At 46.4% G+C, this 26,810-nt stretch overlaps 1 protein-coding gene and 1 long non-coding RNA gene across 3 annotated transcripts; one reads left to right on the forward strand and one right to left on the reverse strand.

The window, feature by feature from the left end:
* Window positions 1-219: 219 nt before the first annotated feature.
* LOC135811360 (temptin-like) lies at window positions 220-17,480 on the forward strand. Of its 2 annotated transcripts, none has more exons than XM_065324588.1 (7): window positions 220-498; window positions 7,086-7,141; window positions 7,486-7,653; window positions 8,220-8,258; window positions 10,483-10,511; window positions 12,736-12,826; window positions 16,939-17,480. In XM_065324588.1, the coding sequence occupies exons 1-7, from the start codon at window positions 353-355 to the stop codon at window positions 17,013-17,015; spliced, it is 606 nt and encodes a 201-aa protein (XP_065180660.1). In that variant the 5' UTR covers window positions 220-352; the 3' UTR covers window positions 17,016-17,480. The 2 variants fall into 2 exon arrangements, with proteins under 2 accessions (XP_065180660.1, XP_065180661.1); XM_065324589.1 differs by having other exon boundaries at window positions 10,483-10,512; window positions 12,740-12,826; window positions 16,939-17,479.
* A 2,747-nt stretch (window positions 17,481-20,227) lies between these two features.
* On the reverse strand, window positions 20,228-22,932 carry LOC135811364 (uncharacterized). The gene is made up of 2 exons (XR_010552591.1): window positions 22,680-22,932; window positions 20,228-20,828 (listed from the first exon to the last, which is right to left on the reverse strand). It is a non-coding gene; the product is annotated as an uncharacterized LOC135811364 (long non-coding RNA).
* Window positions 22,933-26,810: the final 3,878 nt, after the last annotated feature.

Here is a 26,810-nt window from a genome sequence, read left to right on the forward strand (position 1 = left end):
CCCGTTTGGTTTGCGATGTAAAAATAAAGCTTCAAACAAACAACATAATTTTAGGCGGTGTGTGAAGCAATCGTGACTGAGCGCGATGTTTTTACGGGTTCATCGTACCATACGCACTTTCTCCAAGTTCGAATGTTCGTGAGAACCGCGAATCATCCGAATGTTCGTTCGCTGTGGCCTAACGAAATGCGGATGTTCAGTACGTTCGTTTCACGCTGGAGGTTGCTTCCACTTCCCTCGTCAGGCCAGGATCCCGTGTCGAGCAGTTGTTGAAGTTTTCTTTCTAGTTTTGTTCAAGTCTTTTTTCCCTTCAACTCACTTTCCCCTCTTCCTGAAGTACCAGTTCTCAGACATGATGTGGTCTTCGGTCATAGTTCTAGCGTTGGCTTTGCTGCCAGCTACGCTTGCGTTTCCTCGCTTCGTTCCTAACATACCCAATCTGGGAGTCGTCGGCGGGACGCCTTCTCTGGTACCTTCCCCGTCCGGCGTGGCTGGCGTGTAAGTCGTAATGCTTCACTGTACTGACTGTTCAGGATCTGGATTATCAATTATTTGTTATCTCCGACTCGTACATGTCGGATATACTTGCACAGTGCCCCGGTTATCATGGTTTGTTTGTTTGTTTTGTTTTGTTTATTTTACTTCACCAAGTGAACAGGCATTTCTGCCTTCTCACCAGGTCCGGAGACCTAGGGTACGTTTGGTTGGTAGATCTCCGATCTACAAACAGGATCGAACAGCTGGTGCACATGGAGCAGCCTCATGTCAACCAAACGGTGGTACTGCAGAAACAGAGCACATTTTTGTGAAAAATGTGCCAAACTTGGTGCATTCTTCAAAATGCGTATGGGTCACCATGCATGGTCACTGTGTACGGTACAACGAGTCCAACCCAAAAGCGGATGCACGTGATCATTTGGGACCAAAATCGATGTTCCCGCCAGGTTTCACTGTGAAAAAGTGAAACTGCTCGAAACTGCTCGGAACATGTTCTGGCCGACCCAGAACAGGTGCAGTCCCAACCAAACGTACTGTTCTGGTGAATCCTGTTCTAGTTCGTACCAACCAAACGCGCCCCTAGTTCCGACAAAATGATGAAGAGTGAATGAAAATGTACGTATAAAATGATTAGAATCATGCAGAAGGTTATAACCATGAAAGCGGATAAAAAATGATTGAATCACGAGACGCGGAGGATGAATTTATGGAGTAACGTCTATTTGTGTGCGGACATTTAGCAATATGGCGTCGATCTGTCATGCAGTGCACGCGCACGTACACATATAAACAGGGTTCGCAGCGAAGTTTGGAAGTCTGGAAAAAGTTTGGATTTTATAATTCAATTTTCCAGGTCTGGAAAAAGTTTTGAAAAGGCGCTCCTTTTGGAATAGTTTGGAAAAGGTTGGGAATTTCGAGTTTTTGGCCGTGGATGTGCTGCACTCCTGCAGTGCAAGTGGCCGTTTTGACTACCGCGATAGAAGACGCGCTGGCGATGTGTGGTGTTCACTGATGTACGAGTCTCGTCCAGTCATTTCAGTGCAGCTCAAGCGCTGCCGGTGGTGACTTTTATTTGGCCGTTTTTCGTTACTGGCGCTCGCGCTCGACTTTGATTCTTTGAAGTCGGGACAGCAGGATGGCGAGGTCCTTTCGCACTCAGATGAGTTTGCTGGCGAGGATGAAGCCGTCTTTTGCGCTGAGACGAACACCAGCTATGTAAATGTTTCATTGGAACCCCTTCTGGAGGCGGATTTGAACTTACGGAGGGGAACTCTCGTCGTATGAATTCCCCTTGCTATTTTCGGGGGCTCTAGCTGCTGAAGGCGATACCATTGCAATGTACCTTGTTGAATATGTTGATGGTAGTGGTACCAGGGAGGATTTTACTACTCCCTGGTTGTACTCGTAGTGGAGAAGACAGTCATGCAGAAGAGATTCATAATTTATTTTTCCTGCACGAGTGGGTTTGGAAATTCTTGAAATTGGTTTGGAAAAGTTTGGAAAAAGTTTGGAATTTTGTGTGCTTGGTTGGCTGCGAACCCTGTATAAAGCCTCGTTTACACGACAACGATTGAAAAACGTTTTGTCAAAAACGTTTTCAAAAGAATACGCTTCCACAGATTTTGATAAGAGCGTTTACACGACAACGCTGAAAAACGTTTCAAAAACGTTTCGAACAAAAAACGGCCTTCAACGTGTTTTTCAATCGTTTTCGTTCCGTTTCGTTCTCGTTTAAACGGCAAAAAAAACATTTTACTTGTACGAGCCTTGTACTCAAAGCATGCCGCCGTCAGGCCAGCTTATTGCACGTGACCATTGCCCGCCGAACAACGTGTTACAGTGTACACGATTATCGTTTTCGTGTAAACAGCAAAAACGTTTCGAAAACGATTGAAAAGCGTTTTTCAATCGTTGTCGTGTAAATGAGGCCTAAAAGTCATATGATCAAAAATTGAGTACGGTGCTCAGCGTGTTCTCATGACAGCTATTAAAGGGAAATGAGTACAATCGATGACGCCTCGGCGGATATTTGCACGCTGCATTTGCTTTTGAACAAGAAACTGGAAAAGCAGAGAAGTTTTGTGAGTGCTTTTAGACGAAGAATTAAACTTTCTTCACCTTGTTGTCGGCCGTTGACATCCTCCCGCAATCACCTGTCACCTGTCTCGGTAAGCAAGCTGGTGGGAAGCTTTCTGTTCCGCCGACCACTAACTCGCCCACCAACCAGCCACGAATATGAATCGTGGCCATGCATTTTGCACAAAAGAAAGGTGGGTGCACATCAGCCAAATCACTCTCAGTGTTCACCCCAAAACACTGCCTGATCTCTGCCTTGTACTCCACTATGGGGTACTTCATTCCTCGATGGAGTGAGGAGAAAAGCTTGCCCCCTACACGACATCGGAGCTTCAACTTCTCGATATGCCCCTCCATATCTGAGGTTTCACCATACCCAGCCCATACCCATAAGAAGTGATGTGGTCACGAAAGCAATGTTGTGAACACAAGAAGAAACACGTTATGGCCGTTTATACAGACGAAGGAATAAACGAGAGAGCTTGGAAGCTCAGGGCCCTACACTATGCTTTTTTGCCTTGATGACCTAGACAAAAAAAAAGCATAGAGATGTTATAAATTCTTATAAATTTCTCCTTAAAAAAAAAGACAACCTGGGATTCGAACCCGCACTATCGCCCTGCATGCATCCCCCAATACACTTCGCAAACATACTAAATCTTCCAAGTTGCTTCACGTTATGATCTTGCATTTGAAAGCCCTATTTGAATATGCATTGTGGCCAGCCGTCTTTGATGGTACGGTACGGGACATGTACGGTCGAGGGTAATACGACACCGTCTATCGCCTTGATGGCCTAGGCAAAAAAAGCATAAGGATGTTATAAATTTTTCAATTCTCCTATTTTTTCAGGCATAACCTGGGATTCGAAACCGCACTATCGCCCTACATGCATTCCCCCAAACACTTCCCATTCATACTCATTCTTCCAAGTTGCTTCACGTTATGATCTTGCGTTTGAAAGCCCTATTTGAATACAGTCAAACCTCGTTAGGACGAACTTCAAGGGGCTGAACAAATTTGTTTGCCTTATCGGGAGTTCTTCTTATCCAGATCTGACAAAAAATCGATATGCATATCATATGGATTGTATTTACGTGAAGGTGCATACTGTGGTAAATGGGAAGCATTTATTCTCAGCATAAGCCAGAAACAGGCAATGTGCTACAATTCGTGACTGTGCTTCCATGAACAGTGTACAAACAAATACAATGTATTTGTTTGTACAGGTCGTCAACCGTTAATAATGTCATTACGATAAACCATAGATTGAATATGAGTGATTACGAGTGTGCATGTGAAGCACAGCATCTCAACATCCATACTTTACAAAAACAGTTCACGGTTCGTGTGAGACTCGGTCGGAGCCAGTGGAGGCCGAGTTTTCCGCATCCGCAGGAACGCCACTACCCTCTACGGATCAACGCTCTTTCCTTCACAAAACACTTCACAACTCGATCAACGACGCGAACAGTGTACGCTGAAGCTTGGCCTAGATAAGAAAGCACGCACGTCAGTGCGTCTACTACGATTCACTACGTAGATCTATGTACGTACAATCAATGTATGGACCCGGCTAGCGGCTATCGAAAAAAGAAAGAAAAAAAGACAGCCAGCGCACGCGCACGCACCTATAGTTCGTACTACTCGCTGATTTTATTCAAATCACACTTGACAATAGTTCGTCTTCGCGAAAGTTCGCCATACAGGAGTTCGTCGTAAACGAATAATTTTGACTGGATATGATGCCTGGCCAACCATAGGATTGGCCCTAGTTCGTACTAATGGAAAGTTCGCCTTATCAGTGTTCGTCCTAACGAGGTTTGACTGTATTGCTGCCAGCTGTATGTGGCCAGCTGTGTTTGATGGTACGGTACGGGACAGATATGGGATAGCGCCAGGCGTGACACAAACACACAAACAAACAAACAAACGAGAGAGCTTGGAAGCTCAGGGCCCTACGCTATGATGACCTAGACAAAAAAAAAGCATAGGGATGTTATAAATTCTTTTAAAAAATCCTTTTTTTTAAGACATAACCTGGGATTCGAACCCGCACTATCGCGCGCCCTGCATGCATCCCCCGATACACTTCGCATACATTTGTTTGTTTGTGTCACGCCTGGTGCTATCCGTATCTACCGGCAAAAAAAGCATAGGATGTTATAAATTTTTCAATTCTCCTATTTTTTTCAGGCATATCCTGGGATTCGAACCCGCACTATCGCCCTACATGCATTCCCCCATACACTTCGCATTCATACCCATTCTTCCAAGTTGTTTCACATCGTGATCTTGCATTTGAAAGCCCTATTTGAATATGCATTGTGGCCAGCCGTCTTTGATGGCACGGTACGGTAGGGGATAGGTACGGGACAGGTACGATCGTGGGTAATACGACACCGTCTCCCGTACCGTACCGTACCATCAAACACAGCTGGCCACATACAGCTGCCCGCAATATTCAAATAGGGCTTTCAAACGCAAGATAATAACGTGAAGCAACTTGGAAGAATGGGTATGAATGCAAAGTGTATGGGGGAATGCATGTAGGGCGATAGTGCGGGTTCGAATCCCAGGATATGCCTGGAAAAAATAGGAGAATTGAAAAAATTATAACATCCTATGCTTTTTTGCTGTCAGATACGGATAGCGCCAGGCGTGACACAAACACACAAACAAACAAATACCAAATTAAAGCTGTGTGGACCCTGGCTAGCGCCAGACGTTACTGAAGTAACGTCTTCTGCATAGCTACGGAAATGAATATTGCCGCCAGCTGTATGTGGCCAACTGTGTTTGATGGTACGGTACGGGACAGATACGGGATAGTGCTAGCCGTGACACAAACAAACAAACAAATACCAAACAAGAGAGCTTGGAAGCTCAGGGCCCTACACTATGCTTTTTTTGCCTTGATGACCTAGACAAAAAAGCATAGGGATGTTATAAATTCTTTTAAATTTCTCCTTAAAAAAAAAAGACATAACCTGGGATTCGAACCCGCACTATCGCCCTGCATGCATACCCCGGTACATACTAATTCTTCCAAGTTGCTTCACGTTATGATCTTTCATTTGAAAGCTGTATTTGAATATGCATTGTGGCCATATGCGCCAGCCGTCTTTGATGGTACGGTACAGGACAGGTACGGTACGGGACAGGTACGGTCGAGGATAATACGACACCGTCTACCGCCTTGATGACCTAGGCAAAAAAAGCATAAGGAATCAAGGATGTTATAACTTTTTCAATTCTCCTATTTTTTTAGGCATAAGGCCACCCTTTGTTAATTCATTGTTTAACGTCCTTTTTTTCGCGAAAAGGTACGCGGGAGGGCGGAAAAAAAACAAAAGCCCATTCCAAAAACTGGAAACCCCAATCAAACATTTTGACCAGTAAAGCATGTGATATATACAATATTTTTGGGTCTAATGGTACTTGCAGGCATAGAACAACACTCTTTGATGGTACATTGGAGCACATGCCTGATGAATCCAACAAAACAGGTACATAGCATGGAGTTAGCATGTCATGAATTCATTACATCTGGATTTTTACTAGGGCACACACCGTACAATATTTAAAAGCCAACAAAAAAAGAAAAAGAACACAAGACAAAGGCATGCCCGGGAGGCAAGATTATAAGTTTAAGGTCATGATCGGCACACTGTGAAACTACACAATCATGTATTTACAACTTCGCATATTATTGGTACTACTACTTTCTTGTTTTTTTTCCGGTCGGAGGCAAAAAGGTACGCGGGCGCGGACGTTAAACAACGAAAAAAGAAAGGGTGGCCTAACCTGGGATTCGAACCCGCACTATCGCCCTACATGCATTCCCCCATACACTTCCGTTCATACTCATTCTTCCAAGTTGCTTCACGTTATGATCTTGCGTTTGAAAGCCCTATTTGAATATTGCGGCCAGCTGTATGTGGCCAGCTGTGTTTGATGGTACGGTACGGTACGGGACAGATACGGGATAGCGCCAGACGTGACACAAACAAACAAACACCAAATTAAAGCTGTGTGGACCCTGGCTAGCGCCAGATTCAGTAACGTCTTCTGCATAGCTACGGGATTTAAAGCTGTGTGGACTCTGGCTAGCGCCAGACGGTACTGAAGTAACGTCTTCTGCATAGCTACAGGGATTGAAGCTGTGTGGACCCTGGCTAGCGCCATCCATTCACACACCTGCTTTTTCTGTAGTACACTCACACCTCGCTTTTCCGGACCACAACGTCACGGGCACGCTTTGGACGAGTCTCAGTGGAAATGTTACTACCCTTTTGTCACATTCGTGAAAATAGTGACGTTGCATGCCATATCTATGACCTTTCCCCATCAAAATGTATGTCACTGAAAGTTACGGTCAGTGCCCGGTCCCGAACCGCCCGGATAAACAATGTATGTGTGTGCCTGTGTTCACCGGAGCAAGCAAGCCTTGATTGTCATTGTTGTTCTGTTCTGTGCCTGTGTTCTATGTACGTTTGCGTATCGTGCAGCGTTTGTCAGTCAATTGGACATGTAGCGTCATGCGATGGCGCTCCATCTGGAGATGGTAGGTAACATTTACACCATTTTGAAGAAAAAATTTGAAGTGCAACTTCAAACGCGTTTTTCTCAGTTCATTGTGCAGTGAGCTAAGCACCCTTTTCGCGTGCGCTGGCTCAATTTGTGATTTATTTCTGGGTGTCTCGAGCGTGGTTTGATTTGCTCATTTTCCGTTGCTTCAGCCAAACGGACATAATCACTTTGCATGTTCTGCAATCCGAGGAGCATTTGATGTTTTGCAGTGGGCGTCAGCATGTTAAGCCTGGGATGTCGCTTGGGAGAGGCTTTAGATCACCTTCAGTTGCACTCATTCAGTGTTTGTTTCGTTTTACATTATGATGCTCTGCTCAGGAAATGTGTTTGGAATGGCTTTCCTTGCTGGTGGAAGTTCGTGGGCTGCCGTATGCAGCATGGATAGTGATGGTGATGGCTTGACAAACGGCATGGAGTTGGGAGATCCTGACTGCACGTTCCCGGCTGGACAAACACCCGCACGTACTACGGCCCTCAGTCATCCTGGTACGTGTGTTTGTGTGTGTGTGGGGGGGGGGGTGCATGTGTGTTTTGTTTGTGCGTGTGTATGTGTGGTTTGCTTCTGCCCGATCGCTCTCACCGTCGTCCTCCCGTCCGTGCATGTATGTGTGTGTGTGTGTGTGTTTGTGTGGTGCGTATGTGTATGCAGGGGCGTCGGAAGGTAATTTAGTGTTGTACGGTCAGCCATCTGAAGCACAATTTACTCGTTGGGGAGGGATGGCGGAGCCGAAAATTTTGGAAATTAGAGCCCAAATCAGTGCATTTTAGTGATTCACGGGGTACTTGGGGCAGATAGCGGTACAGTCAATACCGTAGTGACCGTACCGTGTCCGACGCCCCTGATATGTGTGTGTGTGTTTTGTGTGTGTTCATGTGTGTGTGTTCTGTGTGTGTTCATGTGTGTGTGTGTATGTCTGGGCGTGGGTGTGTGCGGGATGAGCTTTATGCCTTTAGGACTGTATATCTGCGAACAAATCGTGTTCAGGCCTTTGAAAGATTGGCTGGAGGACAGAAAATGGCTGACTTTTTTCTTTTTTTTGTGTACTGTTCAGGATTTGCCTGCTCAACCACGGCCAATCCTTTCTGCTTGCGTAAGTATGAGAATTGATAGTGGATAGAGATTAAGTTCAATGGCAATTATTTATTGGTCCTTTGATAAAATCAACCTCAGTTCCGTGTACTGCATAACGTGTAAATTTTAGGTGTAGAGGGGACGGTTTCAAATAGGAAATAGGTTGCAAACCGGAACGGGCTCAATATTCACTTTCTCTCTAGGTATTTTGATTAGAAGACATATGTCACAGTGAGACTACGATGTGTTTTACTCCGAGCCAAAATTTCATGGGTCTGCGATGACCAGAAGCGCCATACCAAGCAGGTGAGGTGTTGACATGTTGCTTCGCACTGCGCCTCGAGTTTTACGTCTTTTGAAAAATCAACTTCTTGTCGCAGGTAAACAACGGCTCGCCTCTCACCAATAAAGCACCTTACCGTAAAAGTCCGTAAATAAGTACCTGTCTTTTGGATCTGTCTGTTGAAGTCAAGTCAAGCCCGATAAACATACTGCCCGAAATAAGTACCGGCACGGTGCGCACATGCAGCACGTAGCATGTACATCGACATGAAAATGACTTCTCCACTACACACTAGTCAGGTCCGAAAGTTAGTTCGGGCCCGAAAGTCAGTACCCGCCCGAAAGTCAGTACCCGCCCGAAAGTCAGTACCCGCCCGAAAGTTAGTACGGGTGTGGTCACTAAATTCGAAAGTAAATACGTACTTATTTACGGACTTTTACGGTATATCAATGAAAACTAATTGAAGCACACACATGGCTTATTGTTACTCTGTACTGGCAGTCGTGGAGCGATAGCAATTACCTAATTTCAGAACTCAGAGTGAATTTGACGTGCACTCTAAAACCTTTCCGGTTTGGAGCCATCTCTGATTTGAAGCAAAAAATTGGGCAACTTGGAGGGAATGGGCCAACACAAGGGAGTGGCTCAGTTTGATTGACTCTGGCCTCAGAGCAAACTTCAACATGCCGGTTTCCTTCCACAAACATATTTCGAGTGAACAATCCACGCTGATGATCGGTTTGGGTCTATACGAATTTGGCTGTCAAACCGTTCCGGTATCGAACCGTCTCCTCTACTGCAGGCCAGGGGCCGGCCAGGTTTCAAGTGTGATGTAGAATTAGGTGACCAGCCTACCCTTCACTTACAGTGCATACTCTAGCGCCTTAAGGCCGTTATCACACTGCGTTTGTTTGAGCCGCGTTTGCGTCTGCGTTTGCGTTTGAGATTGGAAACGCAAGACGTGATATCATACTATACTTCGCGTTTGCGTCAAAATCTGTGCGCGCGGGGAAAATACAAAAATGTGGGGAATCGATCGCGAGGTGGCCATGGATGTTGAATTTATTTTCCTGAGATCGAGAAGTGTTCTGTTTCTGCTCCTATGTCCTTTGTCAGTGGTGCTGGGGGAATGGGAGTCGATGGGAAGACTGCAGCCGTTGCGTTGCCTGTGTTGGGGTGGCAGTTCCGTTGTTGAGGCACATCGTCCAGCTAGGCTAGTCGCGGCCAACTAGTCAGCGCAACCTCAGCCAGACAGCCACGAGCTCGCATCAGCTCAATGCCTCGCGAATCCAAATTCAATCAATCAGTACATGTAGTAGAGGTCCCCCCGCCGGCCTCAGCAACTAGATGGAAATTTGAAAAGCACACTTGAGAACTACTTGAAAACACTCAAAAACAATGCAGGAAGTGCTGCGATAAAGAAAGTCCGGTCTGCGTTTGCGGGATTTCGGTTTTGACCACTCCCCCTCCCCCCAGGTTTGCGGCTGTGCGTCTGTGGCTGTGCGTCTGGGCTCGCGATAACGTCACCTGATGGCATTTCATAGGCGACCGTCAAAAACCGAAGAAAACGCAGACGCAAACGCGACTTTTGAACGCAGTGTGATAAGGGCCTTAGGTGTAATCTAAATTTAGGTGCCTTGTTTCTCTACCGAAATTACCGAAATTAAAGTTACACCGAAGTATACGTCTCATCAGGTTTGCAAGAATGGACTGGGATAGAGAGCCAAGGGTAAATTTATTTTGATATATCTGTGTTTATGTGTCTCTCTGTGTGAGTACATGTGTGTGTTTGTGTGCACGTGTGTGTGTGTGTGTGTGTGTGTGTGTGTGTGTGTGTGTGTGTGTGTGTCTGTGCATGTGTGCGTGTGTGTGTGTGTATATGTGTTTGCATGATCATGGTGTGTCTTGACGTATGGGTATGTTGTATGGAACTGTGTACATGTATTTTCCTGTTGTTCAGCCAGTGTCACTACCGCAGCACCAATGAAAGGTAAAGACCAAGCAGCAGCTCAATAGAGAAATTAAGATGCACGTTATTTCCGACGTGACGCGAAGGTTCAACTCTCGTTATTTGGCTTGCGCGTCGAAAGACAAAGCGAGTGACCTGCAGCTCACATCGAAATTTGGAGTTTTAATCTCAATTTGACGTGAAATTGTACGTCACATCGGAAATAACGTGATCTTAACCTCTCTATTATATTAGGCTTAATGTACAGTATTCAATACGTGTTTTTGGGGAGGGTAAATGCACACACACACACACACACACATGCACACACACACACACATGCACACACACACACACATGCACACACACACACACACACACACATGCACACATGCACACACACACACACACACACGCACCCTGGTCCTGGTCCTGGTAAACACTGCCATTACGGTCACGTGTCCCCTCGCGGGGCCGACAACATGGAAACGACGCGCGGCGGCAGAAAGTCGGCAGTCTGCCGAGAGATCAGGGACCATGTTCAATCGGCACGACGAGAGAGTCATCTTCGGCAGCTATGGATTTGGAATCCACGAGTAGAGCGGCAGCACCACACACACACACAAACACACATGCACCCGTGCACACACATTTACACACATGTAAGTGTGTACATGAGCCCAAAAGCAAGCACGCACCCGTACAGACACACAAGCAGACACGCACCCGTACACAAACACACACGAATGTGCCTTTGCATTCTCATTGCTCGACACAATGGTAGCAACAGAAGTTGCAGTATCTTGCGTTTCAAGTCAAATCACAAGCCAACACAATCATACCGGTATTCATGTAGGTGACCAGTCTGCATTGGATATTGTTTGCCTGATGATTGCACACAGTGCATGAAACTCAGAGTAGCAAACCACAAGGAGGGATCCATTGTTTGTTGACATTATGTCATTGCTCCCTCGAAGAAGTTGGATGTTGCGCACTTTTCTGCAGCTGCAGGCATACCATAGAATCCCGCGGATAAGCCCCTCGGCTTATTTGTTTCACAAGGATATTTCTGTGGGCTTTTAAAAGTTATATGCGGTCATGGGCGTATACGCCAACACCAAAATTGTCACTTGACTGACTCACGACTGCCATTCAGAGCACACGAGAAGTCCATCCAACCTTCCACTCAGCAAACCTGCAAGAAAGCTCCACTCCCTGCTCAATACACAGTGTTTCGGGGAATTCCCCCCTCACCAGTTGAGCTTGAGTAAGCTGAGGAAGATTGGTATCGCCGTAGTCGCACCAACCTCTTCTTCACCAAAATTGTGCCATTGAAAAGTACCAAGGAAGTGCGAAGTACATTGCTGAAAATCACTGTGCAAACAAAAACAACTGATGATTGTGTTGAAATGTAAAACAATGAAAAAGCGTACATGTAGTACGTACATGGTACGACCTGGGCCCATGGGCTTGTACAACGAAGCTTCACCATATTCGAACCTGGCCTGGGCCTATGCGTGAGCATGGGTTTATACTTGGGTAGGCGTATCCGCAGGAATCTACAGTAGTCGTACTGACTATAAACATGTATGCACACTTACACCGTACACTGACACGTACATCATTATCCTCTGCTTTCGTGTTCGGTATAACTTATATATTTTGAAATGCGTGCCGGAGTCCATGTGTGTGTGTGTGTGTGTGTGTGTGTGCGCGTTTGTGTGTGTGTGTTTGTGTGTGAGTTTGTGTGTGTGTGTGCGCGCGTGTGCCCGCATGTGTGTGTGTACTTGCATGTGTGTGTGTGTGTGTGTTTGTGTTTGCATGCGTGTGTGCACCCCATATGGTGCAGTGGCATGTGCAGCGATTTCCAATCGATAGGTTGCGGGTTTGATTCCCGACGATTATGGTAACACACGTCTTTCTTCTCTTTCTCAGACTCTTCCTGACTTTTCTTTCATTCTCCTGGGTGGTTACCAACAGCCAGTGCATGCCGGAGTATGTGGTGTGATGTGTGAGCTGGAAAAAATTAAAAAAGACCAAAAAGTAGGGATTCACTGGCCAAAAAAGCCACTTCATAGCTGTGTGGTGTTGATCAGGCTGAATAGTGGCGGTCAATTCTTCAGCCTTGTAAGCTGTTGAATGGTGCAATCCCAGCACAAGCTGCTATGGCTTCTGCTGTAGCATCGCTATCATCGCATCCGGCGATGGGCGTCCAATGGTGTGTGTGTGCATGTGCGCTTGTCTTTATGTTGTTTGTGCATACGTGCAGCAACCACTGCACCAGCAGTGTCCATGACAACCAGTAATAACACGGCCACTGATGATGTCACCACGGCCAATGCAGTCATGACTACAGGTATGGACAATTTACCCTTTTTGGACGGTTCATATTTATTTTATATCCTATTTAAAACACATTTAAAAAAGGATTCCCCAAGCGCTAAAAGCCTATTTTGGGCTGAGGTCTTCGCTGAGGTGGCAAAATAACTAGTAGCGAAAAACACTCTGTATGCCCAGGGCAAATACATTTGTAAGGCACATGTGCAGTCATCAATGGACTTGCAGATTTCTGCTTCTTTGTTTGGCTGGTGTCTGCACATGCTTGAACCACAGACCAGATCCAAAAGTCATGTAGCCAAGGTGATTGGTTGATAAATGTTTGAATCCTTGGCTCTCTCCATCCAAGTCTGAAGTAGGTGTACGTGGTCAGCAGCAGGAAATAGTAATGTGTGAAACCATCATACATCGTTATTTTGTTTCCTGCCTTGAATCGTTCTTCCTACTTCACTGCACCACATGATCTACTTTACTGCAACACATGATCTACTTCACTGCAACACATGATCTACTTCACTGCAACACATGATCTGCTTCACTGCAACACATGATCTACTTCACTGCAACACATGATCTACTTCACTGCAACACATGATCTACTTCACTGCAACACATGATCTACTTCACTGCAACACATGATCTACCTCACTGCAACACATGATCTACACTGAAAAACCCCATACATCTATCACCCCATTATCCTGCTCCATCACAGACTCTCTCTGTGTCTCTCTCTCTCTCTCTCTCTCTCTCTCTCTCTCTCTCTCTCACTCTCTCTCTCTCTCTCTCTCTCTCTCTCTCTCTCTCTCTCTCTCTCTCTCTCTCTCTCTCTCTAGCTCTCTCTAGCTCTCTCTAGCTCTCTCTAGCTCTCTCTAGCTCTCTCTAGCTCTCTCTAGCTCTCTCTAGCTTCTAGCTCTCTCTCTCTCTTTCTCTCTCTCTCTCTCTCTCTCTCTCTCTCTCTCTCTCTCTCTCTCTCTCTCTCTCTCTCTCTCTCTCTCTCTCTCTCTCTCTAGCTCTCTCTCTCTCTCTAGCTCTCTCTCTCTAACTCTCTCTCTCTCTCTAGCTCTCTCTCTCTCTCTAGCTCTCTCTCTCTCTCTAGCTCTCTCTCTCTATCCTCTGTCTCTCCTCTGTCTCTCCTCTCTCTCTCTCTCTCTCTCTCTCTCTCTCTCTCTCTCTCTCTCTCTCTCTCTCTCTCTCTCTCTCTCTCTCTCTCTCTCTCTCTCTCTGTCTCACTCACTCTCTCACTTTCTCTCCTCTCTCTCCTCCCTCTCTCTCCTCCCTCTCTCTCCTCCCTCTTTCTCCTCTCTCTCTCTCTCTCTCTCTCTCTCTCTCTCTCTCTCTCTCTCTCTCTCTCTCTCTTTCTCTGTCTCTTTCTCTCTGTCTCTCTCTCTCCCTCTCTCTCTCCCTCTCTCTCTTTCTCTCTCTTTCTCTCTCTCCTCTCTCTCCTCTCTCTCTCTCTCTCTCTCTCTCTCTCTCTCTCTCTCTCCCTCTCTCTCTCTCTCTAACTCCTCTCTCTTTCTCTCTCTCTCCTCTCTCTCCTCTCTCTCTCCCTCTCTCTCTGTCTCTCTCTCTATATCTCTCTCTCTTTCTCTGTCTCTCTCCTCTCACTCTCGGCTGCACCAAATATGATACGTTGCCTGTATTTCACCCATTGCGCATCATTACCGGATTGTGATCAAGAAAATACTGGCAGCCATGATATTGATAGCAGCAGCCTGCCAGGTAAAATTATAGCTAAAGCTGCCTCATCGCAATATCTTGTTGATGCTGAATGGTAGAAAAAGTGACAATGCCTTTCATTCAGTGCAGTTGAGTGCCTGTGCTGGAGCAGCTCGCGGCAAAGTAGGACGGTGACTTTGTCTTCAAGAGTCCTTCAGGAGAGCCATTCACCCTATTCAGTTCACTTTTCTTCCTCGAATTCTTCTTGATAGTGAAGCTGAACTGAGAAGTGAAATTCTTGAATGGTCCATACCAAACCCCGCCCACCATCCTCCTCCTGGAAAGATTACTTATATAGTGCCCGGTACTGGACCGCAACGGCCGCCTCAGCGGATACAAAGGCTTCATCCGCCCGACCATGGAATATGCTCCCCTAGTCTGGCAAGGCGCAGCCCGGTCCAACCTCGCGAAGCTTGGCCGCATCCAGCAGCGGTGTATGCGCAGCATTGGCACTGGGACCATGCTCCCAAGCGTATCAGTGCGTCGGCAAGTCTCGGGATTGTGCTACCTGTTCAAGCTGCACTACATTTCTGGTCCGGCCCAGCTGACAGACATGCTGCCACCTGCTGCCCCTGAGCCCGCCCACCCCAGAACCCGCCACCGACATCAAGTGAAACACTTCCATGCCTTCCAGTTGTCAAACCCCTCCCCGCAACAAGTCCTGACATCCTACACTGATCCTCCACGTTCGGCGTACTCACAACATTGAACACTCTACCTTCTGCCATCCTGAACGCTCCCCCATCCCAGGCAGCGCTGCAACGCTTAAAAATAGCAGTGAACACGTACCTGCTCGAGCAAACTTGTGGGACTGCTGTCGACGTGTACACCACAGACTAGCATACTACCTGATGGCCTAACTCTTTCTTCTTTCTTTCTTTTTTTGCCTCTCAACCCGCTATAATGGTTGGCGTGAAGAGTCGCTGACGGTGCGTGGGATTATCGCCTACAAGTCGAATTGCGCGGCAGTGCAAAAGAAAAGAAACAAATTCATGCTGCCCAGCAAAGAGTTTGTTGGACAGCGATTCTCTTTCCCATCAGTGTGTGTGCGTGCGTGCACGCGTGCGCACATGTGGGCATGTGTGTGCAAATGTATGCGGGCATGTGTGTGCATGTGTATGCGGGCATGTGTGTGCATGTGTATGCGGGCATGTGTGTGCATGTGTATGCGGGCATGTGTGTGCATGTGTATGCGGGCATGTGTGTGCATGTGTATGCGGGCATGTGTGTGCATGTGTATGCGGGCATGTGTGTGCATGTGTATGCGGGCATGTGTGTGCATGTGTATGCGGGCATGTGTGTGCATGTGTATGCGGGCATGTGTGTGCATGTGTATGCGGGCATGTGTGTGCATGTGTATGCGGGCATGTGTGTGCATGTGTATGCGGGCATGTGTGTGCATGTGTATGCGGGCATGTGTGTGCATGTGTATGCGGGCATGTGTGTGCATGTGTATGCGGGCATGTGTGTGCATGTGTATGCGGGCATGTGTGTGCATGTGTATGCGGGCATGTGTGTGCATGTGTATGCGGGCATGTGTGTGCATGTGTATGCGGGCATGTGTGTGCATGTGTATGCGGGCATGTGTGTGCATGTGTATGCGGGCATGTGTGTGCATGTGTATGCGGGCATGTGTGTGCATGTGTATGCGGGCATGTGTGTGCATGTGTATGCGGGCATGTGTGTGCATGTGTATGCGGGTATTGATGTGTGCATGTAATAAGCCAAACTGCTACCAAGACGAAAAGATATCGTATGATCAGTCATGCTGCACAAGGAAAGCTAGAGTGTTGTAAAGAATCTCCGCAGATCTCTCAGGATTTATTAGTGTTGAGCTTAAGATGAAGGGCTACTGATTAAGGCTTCTAATTTCCGGCGCGTTAAAATATCAGCCTCCCGGGCTAAAACACATTTCAAAGAGTTGGTGGACAAGCCGTTGATTATTCACTCTCATTGTAATATCAAAAAGTATTCTTTCTAGACCAAAGAGTGGTATATTTGATAACATTTAATAACGATAGAAATTTTTACGATACTTCTCCAGACGTTTCGTTGTTCTGAACAACATTGTCAGTGGATAAAGAAGCATTCTTTATCCACTGACGATGTTGTTCAGAACAACGAAACGTCTGGAGAAGTATCGTAAAAATTTCTATCGTTATTAAATGCTATCAAATATACCACTCTTTGGTCTAGAAAGAATACTTTTTGATTTAACACATTTCGGCCGCTTCAAAATTTTAGGCAAAAAATTCCCAGGCCAAAAATTAGCTGAAATAATATGTGCCTAGTGTTTGTTGAATAACTGGTTCAGTATAGAAAGATATGCAGAGAATGCAGAGAGTGTTACCTGGTGTAGAGTGTCGCTCATCCAATCACTGTCTTCTTATTGTTGTGATTGTTTTGCTGCAGGTGGTCAGTCAGCCCTTGCCGCCATTCCTAGCATGGTGTTGCTGGCCCTGATCCTGGCAGCCATGCTGTTGCACTAGTCACAACACAGAGTGGCTGCTGGCACAACAAGCGGCACAGGCTCATGCCCCACGCTCGGAATAAAGCGTCCTGCGGCTGGTCTGACTTGATAATATGTTGATATGCACATAAATATAATCATCTCTCCTCCCCTCCGATTCTCTATTTCTAGATCCTCCTCTGTTCCCATAGTTTCAAGCTGCGTACTAGGTTCCCATTCTGGTTGCACTTAAGTTCAGAATGCCGCCCTCCACGGGCTGGCAACCAGCTGTATCACCTTATGCTTATCCATTCATCTCTTGAACACATCTCAGATACAAGAGTGAAGCAGACACTGGTCGAAGAGTTCCGTTTGCCCTCCTCTTCTTTGAGTCCACTGCTAGACGATTTGTACAAACAACGTACACTAGTGGAAGAGGGTGTTGCTCCCTACATGGGAGCTCGCGGTTTGTACAATAGTGCTGCATGAAAACAATGGGTGAAATGTCTGTTCCCCCCCCCCCTCCCCTCCCCCTCCCCCTACAATTTTTCATGCTCTCAAACCCGAGTAGAGACTGATCAGCAATCCTCACACGCACAGTGTATCTCCTACATACACATACTGGTACCTACTGTACTTGTTGTTGTTGTTGTTTGGCTTTATTTAAAGTGGAGTTCCAAAACAGGCCTAAACCTAATGACAATGGTCCCACTGATAATAAGAGAAAAGAAAAATATATAATAATAAGCGGACAAACAGAACCAAGAAGAAGATACAGCTGTAGTTAGATAACTAATATGAGCACGGCAGCAGGGGAAAAAAAGTCACAAGCACGGCAACCGGGAAGAAAGGAGTGAGTGAGAGAGAGAGAGAGAGAGAGAGAGAGGGGGAGAGAGAGTACTTGCGCGATAAGTACCCCTGGGGCACAATTTATTTGCAATGTCCATCCCAGATGGGGCAATAGGGACCTTTCGCATTTGCTACGAATCGAATGCGAAATGAAAGTTTGATCCGGCTCGTAATCGTTTCGTTGAAAACAGATTTCAGGTTTCACAAGTCGTCGTGCAAATGGCTGTCCCTCCAGGAACTTGCGATTCTGCGGCCGCGTTGTTTTCCGCGATTTGAACAAAAGTCCGTGATATCCGCGATATTTGAAAAATCATCCGCGTTATTGTAGAAAACTGTCCTTGATACTGGAAAAGCACCGCGATATTTCGAAAAGAAACCGCGATATTCGAGTCTTTCTTCGATGTTGTTTATTTCTTCAAGCTCGTCAGTAGTTTATTTGTGAGATCGACACCAGAATGGAGAAGTTTCTGCGCAAATCAGCGGCTGACAAGTCACAAAATAAGGCTCGCATCGAGTGTTGTCCGAGGATGGAGAAAACCTGTCTTGCAAGCTCCTGTCAGGCAGTTGAACACAGTCAGCGGAGCACACGTTCTGTTTTTGTCATGCATGATTTATGCTGTACGACTCGTGCATCGTACAGCACTAAAGTACAAGTATTGTACCAAAATCGGCCGCAATTTCCGCAATATTCCCCGCAATTTGTGGCACTTTACCTCGCAACTTTTTCCGCGATATTTCCGAAATGTCTCCGCACGTTTCTGGAGGGACAGAAATGGGCATGGCAACTACGAATACGACCAAGAGTACATAACCCCCGGGGGTTATGTACTCTTGATACGACCGGTAGCTTGGCATACGGGTTTTTACACGCACACGTACACGTGCATGGATCATGGAATCAAGGGGAAAATGTGTACCTTGCAAAACATGTGTACCTATCCAAATAAATGTGTACCTGACGGATTCGGAGCGTGCCACGACTGAAGAGGCTTCCATTCGTGAAAACGAGTTCTCCGCGGGGACTCTGACGAATTCTCGAACCCAGGTGACGAAGCAGCATCCGTACGCGTGGTGCTAAAGGTCCCTATTATTCAAGAGAGTGCACTATTCAAGAAAGGGTACTATTTTTCAATGCTAGTTTATTTGCATCATCCAGTATATAAAAAGAAAGAAAAACTGAGCCTACAGTTTACTGTAAACTATCATGACCCAACCCGAACAGCAACAAGAACAGCGGTCTTGATCCTGAAACCACCAGTGCAATGACATGGACAATACTTACATTGACAAAAGAACACCAGACTTGGACATGCGCTTGGTTACAAGCCTGCGGGGGGGGGGGGGGGGGGGCACTATTCAATAGAGAACGTAATTTTTCATGGCTCTTTATAGACTGTGCCACTATTCAAGATAAGGCACTAATGAAGAGAGGGATCTAATTGCGCGAGTACGATAATTATCATCAAGAGTACATAAACCAGAGTGTGCAACTCGGGATGGTTCCTGTGGGAGCGTAATTCGTGCACTACGTCATTTCTGACGGCATGGTAAGCCACAGGTACGGTGAAAGGTTGCGTAACCAGTCGCGGTGGTGCAGGTCACTGAGTTTGTCCTGATTTCGGTTTTTTGAAACGAATAGCCTGGTGAATTTACTTGTCAGCGGATGTACGCAGCATACATACAGTCCGTGCGCCAAATTCAAAAAAGTCGTCTAGAAGTTGCACTTTTATTTGCAACCGCGGGAAATTTGAGAGGTCTGGGGAAGAAAATTCTCAATGGGACTCAAAATTGACAAACAAGACGACGACCAGCGCTCGAGCATAGTACCTTTTCGCCATTCCTTCGTGCATGATACCTATTCTAATTGATAAACACTACCCTCATGTTTCGTTTCATGCGCAACGGACGAAGCGAAGTGTCTTTTTTCGTCCACGAAAGAAAGGTAAGGAAATTGTCGTCTTCGCGACACCCTTCGGATTATTTAGTGGGGCATTGTGGGCCAAGGATATTTTTTCTTTTTCTTTACAACTGTCTCCAGGTACTGAGACGGCGCTGATATCCTAGGAGTTCTGTTAGTGCAAAATGCCAGGTTACTGACTTATGGCGAGGTTTGTCCACCCAAAAATATGGGAGATTTCTTGGATAACATACACACATAATACAGTGAATGGTATTGCAGTGGGCATCCAAAACGGTTGAACCAAACAGATATGGTATGATACCTAGAGGCTAGGCACACAAAAATCACTCAGGAATTGGACGCAAGTCCCGGGACCTTGGTGCGTCATTACACCCGGACATTGAATGTTTGCCGGCGCACGGCTTTTGCTTCACCACTTCATACAAGTTTACGCACTCACTCAATTCGAAAGACTGGAACGAGACCAAACCGAATATGACAACTAAGAGCGAGTTGTGCATTTGTTGGAACAACGTTCGGGCATTGCGAGAAGGATATCAGCAGGGTCCAACAATGGCAGCAACAGCACCAGGTGATGATGGAGTACCAAGGAGCTTGTATCATGCACATTACAGTGAGCAACAAGAGAAACCGTACTGTGGTACGTGAAATCAGAGCCTGGGCAGGAAAATCGACACTGTACACTGTGCTACAGCGCCTCAATTGTGCGAGAGAAAACAAACAGACCAGCAAGCACAGATCATGAACTGATACACAACATTGACAAAGCACAAACCGCACAGCAAAGTTACAGGGCATAGCCGAGCGTTTTGTTGCCAATGAATTGCTTGAGAAGGGAGCAGTATTCCTTGTAACATTGCATGGAGTATACGAGAACGCAGAGTCAGAACCAGGCGTAACAAGGCAAGACGGCTACTGTACAGGGGCAGGCTTGACGATCACTTGCATACTCGCAATTTTGGTACAACCAGGAAATTAGGCATCACGTCATACCGAAGTGGCTTCAACACGCTACATTGCATTCATAGCTGTACGGTGAACCTGTTACACGAGCTTCTGTGAAACAGACAGCATGCCAATGACCTGCAAGCACCAACAAACGCAGCCGGTAAAACAAACGCTACATAACTGCCCAACATAAACTTGTACATGCTGATGAGAAGCAAGAATGTGCTTGATGTTGGAAGTTATGCTCGCATATTCAAAAACATGCATGGAAAAACATCAATGACATTGTTCACGAATACAACAGAAACATCATACAGGGAGAGTAAGTAATCCTTCCTCCGTTTTGTATACGCGCACGCGCGCGCGTGGTAGATAAATCCGTTTGGCTTGACTTTCGATTGAGGTTGCGTTCACCGTAGAGATAGGTGAACTCGAAGCCAACACCTCTCACTTTCGCTCTACTGCCCCTTTGGGGCCGATGCGATCCTTGTGCTAAGTTGTCGTAGTGGCTCAACAGAACAGGACAGGTGTGTGTGTGTGTGCACACGCGCACGTGCGCGCATGTGTGTGTGTGTGTGTGTGTGTGTGTGTGTGTGTGTGTGTATGTGTAAGTGTGGTTTCTGAACTTTTCTCACAATCGTATAAGTTTCAAATTTTCGTGAAAACCCAGCTACACTGTGACCGGTACAATCGCATGTCGTTTACTAGTATCTGGCGGTCAGTCACATGGCATGTCGGGTATCCAACAGCATCGCACTGACAGCTTATAGACCTTATATTTAGTATTTATAGTCCTATTTCAAGTAAATGTAGACAGTCAGCATCATGAAAGTTGCCATTACGTAAACACAAGCCAGTCTCTAGAGATGAGCACGACTGTCTCAGGGTAATACTAGTGATAAATACAGGTACTTCGAAGTAACTAGTTACTGTCTTTTTGATCTGTTAAGTTAACACAAGATGGCTTTGTAGCTTCAGTCGTCCGGAATATTCATTTTATTCCGCGGTTGCCGCATAATCGACACGCAACTGTACTTGTGCAAATCTCCAAACGCTACGTAATTGGCCGACATTTACTTGTCCACAGTGATGAGAAGCACGGCTCCTAATTTTTAAATCATGAAAGGATTACATATGCAGGTGCATGCATACAATGTGCACTATCCTGAAGTCGTGCGCAAATATTCAAAATCATTCACCGAACACAGAGAGGCGCACATACCGTAAAGTACCGCGAGAGCGCCCCACCTTGATTTTGCTGCGACAGATTTATATAATACAGCCAGGGAAAGGAAAATCGTATGGCAGAGTGCAACGAAGTTCGTACGGTGTGAGCAACTTAGTGTACTAAGGTCACACTAAGCAGGTTTTTGTGTGGAGCTCGTGTCCGCTCGAAGGCATAGATTGTCTGCAGAACGTGCAATATGTGTACAAAGTTCGTGTCGTATAACCTACAGACAGGAGACCACCCCCACAATACGCCCCCGAAAGGACGAGATGGCGGGGCGCTCTGACGGTACTTTACGGTACATGTAAATACGAAGGAACCACATGCGCAGCAAGGAGATTAGTCATTACTTTACTTATGAGTTGATGGATAGAAGTTTCCTTTCAGCTGACCATTACCACTCATGAAAGCAATAGTGAGTGCTGTTGTTCTGATTCACAGGTATATATTCGGCCCTTAGCGCAATGTGTTTTCGAAGCTAGGCACACGATTTGCATGAGGAAATCATGCAAAGATGTGGCATAAGGCCCTACAAACATGACCTAGGTAAAGGGATGCCATTATTTGCATTTGCAGTACTTTGGCATAGGATAATTTGTGGATGATTGTGTTGATCGATTTCACATAATTTCACGACAGGTCATAGTTTATTTAGTGGGGTGTTGTGGGCCAAGGATCTACGACCATGTCTTTTGCATTTCGAACAAGTAGACACTTTCAACAATTCATACAAAAAGTGCCTTCAGTGCAAAACATACCGTTCGGACACACCAGGCAGTCCTTTCCAGCCTTGATTTTCAAGTGCAGACGTATCCACGATGACCTTCGAGTGAACTGCGGCTTGGAACACTTTGAATACGAACCACACACTCAAACTAACTAGACCACCGCATAGCTAGTGTATTCACGGAGCCAAAGAAGTCTCCTTCTGCCCCCACAGGGTCTTGGTTAGTTCTCTAGAAGGGACGAGAGCCATACCTAAATTCAATAAATTCTCCAATTCCAAAAGCCTCAAATAAAGGCGTCTTGGTGACTTCGTTTCCCGCGGTTGCAAATAAAATCAGCCCTTGAGTACCCCTTGGCGCACGGACTGCATACAGTCCATCCTCAAGCGTTCCATCGAGACTTACACTGATTTTTGCGATCTTTTTCTTGAGAACGATTCTCACCCTGAAATGACTTTCGGCGACTGACGTGAAAGAACACTCATGACACCCACCTCGTCGAATGGAGCATGCATTGTTTGTGGTGTATGGGTGCAGGAAGGTGGTATGTTCGCGAGGTGCATATCGAAAATGATCCGAAAGACTTTGTGATGGTGCCATTCGGCGGAGAACATTTGAATTTTTCGTACGATTCAGAGCAGTCGGCGAAAACGAGCCAGTAACCTGAAAGGAGGGCGTGAACAGGTGTAATTTTCGACAATGTGGTTGCCCTCGACCCTGCTCTCGGACATTCGAGTAATGGTTATGGCAAAATCGATGGTTCTCCAGGTTTTTCAGACGCATTTCTTGACCATACTCAATTCCGTAGATAAACCTGTGCACAGAAAGCACACAAGAGTTCAAACTAACTCCACTGTATTCAGTTCACGTGTTTTCCACAGATCCAAAACCCTCCTGGGACCAGGAAAGTGGACAATACGCTGGAGTATAGACGTGCACACTCAGAACACGCCCACGCGCCACTCCTGCACACCCGTGTCGGACATCACATACTGGCCATGTCACGGTGCCGCAGACGTAATGGGCGTGCCCCACACGCTTGCGTTACACACGTTTAGATCCTACATGCACACGTGGAGCACAAACATGTCAAACATGCGTGTCGCGGATGCACACACATTGTTCGTACATGCCGGATACACTTCGCAAACATCACATGTGTGTGCCACACCGTCGGAGGAATACAAACGAGCACGGATACGCACACATGAGAGTACCTCACCAACAAAGCCTAGCCAGGTTCGCACTCGGTTTCCCTATCAACAATAATTTCTGGCTAGAACAGTGCAGTAGCAATAGCCGAAACAGAGAGAACGCAACACGGGTGGCCGAGCAAGTGACATACAGCATAAACAAGACAAACGTACTTTGTACATTCACACACAGTCAACTTCTCTAATAACCACTGCGTATATAACGACAATTCGCAAATACGACAGAATTTCCATGCCCAGAGCAAAGTGACACACAGCATAAACAAGACAAACGTACGTTGTACATTCACACACTTTTAAAAGTTTGTATACATGTATGTGATTGTATTGATATGCTTTGGTTTTCTTTCCTCAAAGGAGAAGTGACGCGTACATGGTATATGCATAGACCGTTGAAGTTCGTGTGAATGCATCAGACGCACACATGTACAGGACACTTTGTATTTTTCAAACTGAAACCGTATACATAAGCATACGTGCGCGTGTGTGTGTGTGTTTGTTTGTGTGCGGGGGGGGGGGGTACGTGTACGTGTGAAGAGGAAAAACCAGTACTGATAAATTGATAATGCAGGCCAAGCAGAGAGGAACGCAAAGCAGACAATCACCTCTACATTGTAATCTCCTACAAATAACACATACATGTACATGTAGCTTCATAAGCAGAAACGAGATGTTGTGAGCGCGACATACTCACACACACACACACGCGCGCACACACGCGCACACACAACCCCCCCCCCCCCCCACAGACTAGGGTCCGGCGGATTCTGCCGGCAGAAAATTGGCAGAATTCGGTACTTTTTCTGGTAAGTTTCATGCATGTTTGGTATGTGGATAAAGAAATGGAGCAGAATTCGAGGAATTGCCCGCCATAAGGTTTGTATGGTTCTGCCAATTTCACTGCTTTTCGAGCAGAATCTGCCACCTTTTCGAGCAGAATCCACCGGTCCCTACCACAGACACACACCATGAGACCATAAATCTGAAACGGCATGCATTTTGACACACACACGCACACCTGGTCCTGGTCCTGGTAAACACTGCCATTACGGTCACGTGTCCCCTTACGGGGCCGACAATATAGAACGACGAGCGGGACCATGTTCGAGAGAGCCATCTCCAGCAGCTATGGATCTGGCTTATCATCGGAAACGATTCCTCTCACGGCTGCCGCTAGAACTGGTCCATCACTCTCCACAACAGAGCGAACATTCCATGAGCCAACGCTCAGAGTCGTTCCAAGTCGTCGTCTTCGTGCGGTAGTTTGCTCCACTCGCGGGCTTGCAAACCCTCGCGAACACACGCACACATGCACACACACACACACAGTCACACACACACACAACACACACACACACACACACACACACACACACACACCACGAGACCATACATCTGAAACGGCATGCGTTTCGACAGGCTTTAGAAGGCCACGAGTTAGGTGATCCACATCAAGGCAATACGCACCACCAGCCCAGCTACATGTACCGATATCTCATACTAGACAGCAACTGAACGCGGCACACATACTACACACAAGAGCGCGCACAGCGGCAACTTTCTCCTTATGCTTACGGTTGTCGAATACAGCATTGACGACACACCGAGACACATAGAGGAACACAAACTAGGGTCTACAATGTACATGTATACACAGCTATGCGTTTGCGTGTTTTCATGCTCCCTTCAAAGGTTTATGTATACGGCATGTATGATTTATGTTGCTTGAGTACGCCCACTTTGAAGGTCGAAGTTGGATTATACAGGGCGTGAACAGGTGAGATTTTTATGTCTAGCTGTTAATTACCCTTACCTTAGCCCACCAAGGAAATCGGAATAATCAAACTCGATGGTGCTCCAACTTCATTTCGACGTAGAAAATTCGCTGTTTGAACATCTCAATTTCAAAGGGTAACCACTGATTTCGATGTGAAAAACGTTTCCTGATCGCCATAAGAAAATTCCTGCCGACGCACACCATAACAAGCTCCAAGTTCACAAACAGTGGCCACAAACGGTTGCTCGTCATGAAGGTGGTTCGACACTTTCGACCAAATTCGTTCACTTCCGTATTCAGTTGACAATTATTTTTTGCCGTCATCAAGACTTATTTGGGCCCAAAAGCGCAAAAATCAGTGTAAGTCTCGATTAGTGGCAGAGATATGTTTTTTGCACGCTTGAGGATGGACTGATACCACTGTACGCAGTCACACAAAAACACCGAAATCCTAAAACAAGACGACTAAAATCATGTAAACTTGGTTGATTTCCGGTCTGTGAAACACGAAAATTTGAGCTGTACGCAAGTCGCGGCTTGGCTGACCTCACCAGGGTGACGTAGTGCACGAACTGCGCGCGAGCTGCGCTGTTTCAGATCTGATATGCACAGTTGCACACTCTGGTTTATGTACTCTTGTTATCATCAAGAGTAGATAAACTGTTTATCTACTCTTGTTATCATTCATAGTAGGGAATGAATTTTTGCTCGTACTTGGGTGGATGCAAATTTGCGAGCTCCTGACCTTTGCCCTCTTTTTCGGTTTCCCGGGGCACTAGGCCCTTGGAACACCAGTAAATAGTGATATAAATTATAATGGCCGGGAAACTCGACCCCAATACGGACATCGCGGTGCTTACTGATGACGAGCTCAAGGAGCTCATCCAGCGACTGGGACTGGAGTTCCCCAGAAAGGCGAACAGGCCAATGCTGATTGCCCTACTGAGAGGATCCAAGGACTCGGCTCCCGTAAGTCATGCTAACCCTGATGTAGCTAGCCTTTGCGCCGCACTCTCCGAACTTACCGGGGTAGCAAGGGAATTGAAATCAGAGCTAAAGACGATGAAAGATGTGAATGTACAGCTGAGAGATTCCGACAGGGAAATTCAGGCGTTGAAGGACGACGTGCAAAAGCTCCGACGTGAACTGCATGCTGAAAAAGATCACCAATCC

This window comes from Sycon ciliatum, chromosome 3 (assembly GCF_964019385.1).
Source record: "Sycon ciliatum chromosome 3, ocSycCili1.1, whole genome shotgun sequence".
Lineage (NCBI taxonomy): Eukaryota > Metazoa > Porifera > Calcarea > Leucosolenida > Sycettidae > Sycon > Sycon ciliatum.

Coding starts and splice junctions, on each gene's coding strand:
- LOC135811360 (XM_065324588.1), top strand. CDS start 353: ATGATGTGGTCTTCGGTCATAGTTCTAGCGTTGGCTTTGCTGCCAGCT. Junction 7,142..7,485: donor TGGCGCTCCATCTGGAGATG/GTAGGTAACATT, acceptor TGCTCTGCTCAG/GAAATGTGTTTGGAATGGCT. Junction 10,512..12,735: donor CTACCGCAGCACCAATGAAA/GGTAAAGACCAA, acceptor TTGTGCATACGT/GCAGCAACCACTGCACCAGC.